Source organism: Microtus ochrogaster, chromosome 1 (assembly GCF_000317375.1).
Source record: "Microtus ochrogaster isolate Prairie Vole_2 chromosome 1, MicOch1.0, whole genome shotgun sequence".
NCBI classification, from domain to species: Eukaryota; Metazoa; Chordata; class Mammalia; order Rodentia; family Cricetidae; genus Microtus; species Microtus ochrogaster.
The window spans coordinates 61,692,485-61,694,144 of record NC_022009.1 but is presented as its reverse complement, the minus strand read 5'-3'; the positions used below and the strand labels follow the sequence as shown (position 1 = coordinate 61,694,144).

At 44.8% G+C, this 1,660-nt stretch overlaps 1 protein-coding gene across 1 annotated transcript in view; it reads left to right on the top strand.

Moving 5' to 3' along the window:
- Positions 1-1,660, top strand: part of Lrriq4 (leucine rich repeats and IQ motif containing 4) — a 29,992-nt gene that overhangs the window by 22,879 nt on the left and 5,453 nt on the right. Inside the window, exon 5 of the mRNA XM_026778794.1 lies at positions 146-276. Coding sequence (XP_026634595.1) covers positions 146-276 — 131 coding nt within the window. The remainder of the gene's footprint in view (positions 1-145; positions 277-1,660) is intronic.

The following is a 1,660-nucleotide window of genomic DNA, read 5'->3' as shown; positions in this document are numbered from 1 at the left end:
AAAAAAAAAAAAATGTTGGGGATTTGAACTCAGCTTCTCACAGTTGCACAGCGAGTGTTCTTATCCATGGTGTCTCCCAACCCTTCACGTAAGCTGCAGTCAGACCATGGCAAACTAACTGAGTTTGGGTCTACCTTGTTTTCAGATTCAGGCATGGTGGCGTGGAAACATGGTGCGGAGAGGAGATGGGGCTTTTGAAGAGCTACTGAGAGCCCGAAGAAAAGGGAAAAACTCTCCAAAAGATAAGAAAGGGAAAAAGGCTGCTGCCAAAGGAAAACCCGCAAAAAGGAAATAAAAAATAACTGTGGAAATGAATGAATGAAGGTGAAGATTGTTTTTTTGGTTTTTTTCTAGACAGGGTTTCTCTGTGGTTTTGGAGCCTGTCCTGGAACTAGCTCTTGTAGACCAGGCTGGTCTCGAACATCACAGAGATCCACCTGCCTCTGCCTCCCGAGTGCTGGGATTAAAGGCATGCGCCACCACCGCCTGGCTGAAGGTGAAGATTGTTAACAGAGCAGGAAGGCCGCGTGTCTAGAGCCCAGACACAGCCGCAGGAAAATTATCCACCAACTTAAGGTTATCTGCAATAATGAAAGATTCTTAATTTTGCTGAAATGTTTATGGGAAGCATGACATAACACCTGGTAAGTGTTTCAAGATAGCTTGCTAGAGGAAAAGAGGACATGGGTTCAGATGAAGCGACAACCACGGAAGTGGGTGATGAGCATGTGGGGCCTTGCATTCTTCTGTCTATTTAAAAGCATTTGGGGAAGTCAGGTATTTACAAGAAGTTCCAGGGAAACATACAACAGATCCAAGAACCTTTCACAGTGTACACAATGCTAGGGTAAATAAAGCAGAACACTGATGTTGGTTCAACCAACAGCACTTACTCAGATTTCCAGCGGTTACGTGTGCATGTGTGCATGTGTGCACATTGTGTAGCTCAATGCAATTGTGTCACACACAGCTTTGTACAAACACTGCTGTAGTCAGACACGCTGCTCTTCACAAGTCTCCACTGTGACATCCTTTTGCTGTTACACTGCCACTTCCCACCAAATCCTAACTCACCCTCCATTTCCCTCCAAATGATATCTACCTGCAATTTCCCTAAAACTTCTCATTGTATTTATTTACTGTGTCTGTGTGCGCATGTATGTGTGCATGTATGTCTGTGTGCGTGTGCGTGTGCGTGTGTGTGTGTGTGTGTGTGTGTGTGTATGAATGAGTCTGCCACAGCACATAGGAGGTCACAGGGCAACTTTTGGGACAGTCGGTTCTCTCTGTCCACCATGTGAAGGTCTTGTGATCTCACGCAGGTTAACAGGCCTTGTGGCAAGCACCTTTATTTCACCAGCTCCAGGAATGACTTTTTTTTTTAATTCTTCAAACTTTTATTGATTCCCTGCAGATTTCACACCATTTATCTGATCCCACCCATCTCCCCGCTTTGAATTCACCCTCCACCCGTCCTTGCAACTTCCCCCCAAATAAAACAAAATTTAAAAGAAAATCCCCAAACCAAGCAAGCAAACAAAACAAAAGAAACAAAAACCAAAATGAAACAAAAAAGGGAGGGGGGGAAGAATTCAGTCGTAAGTGTGGCCGAGGGTGTCATGCAGCTCACCCTTTAGTCCTTCATCCTCACTTCCAAGTC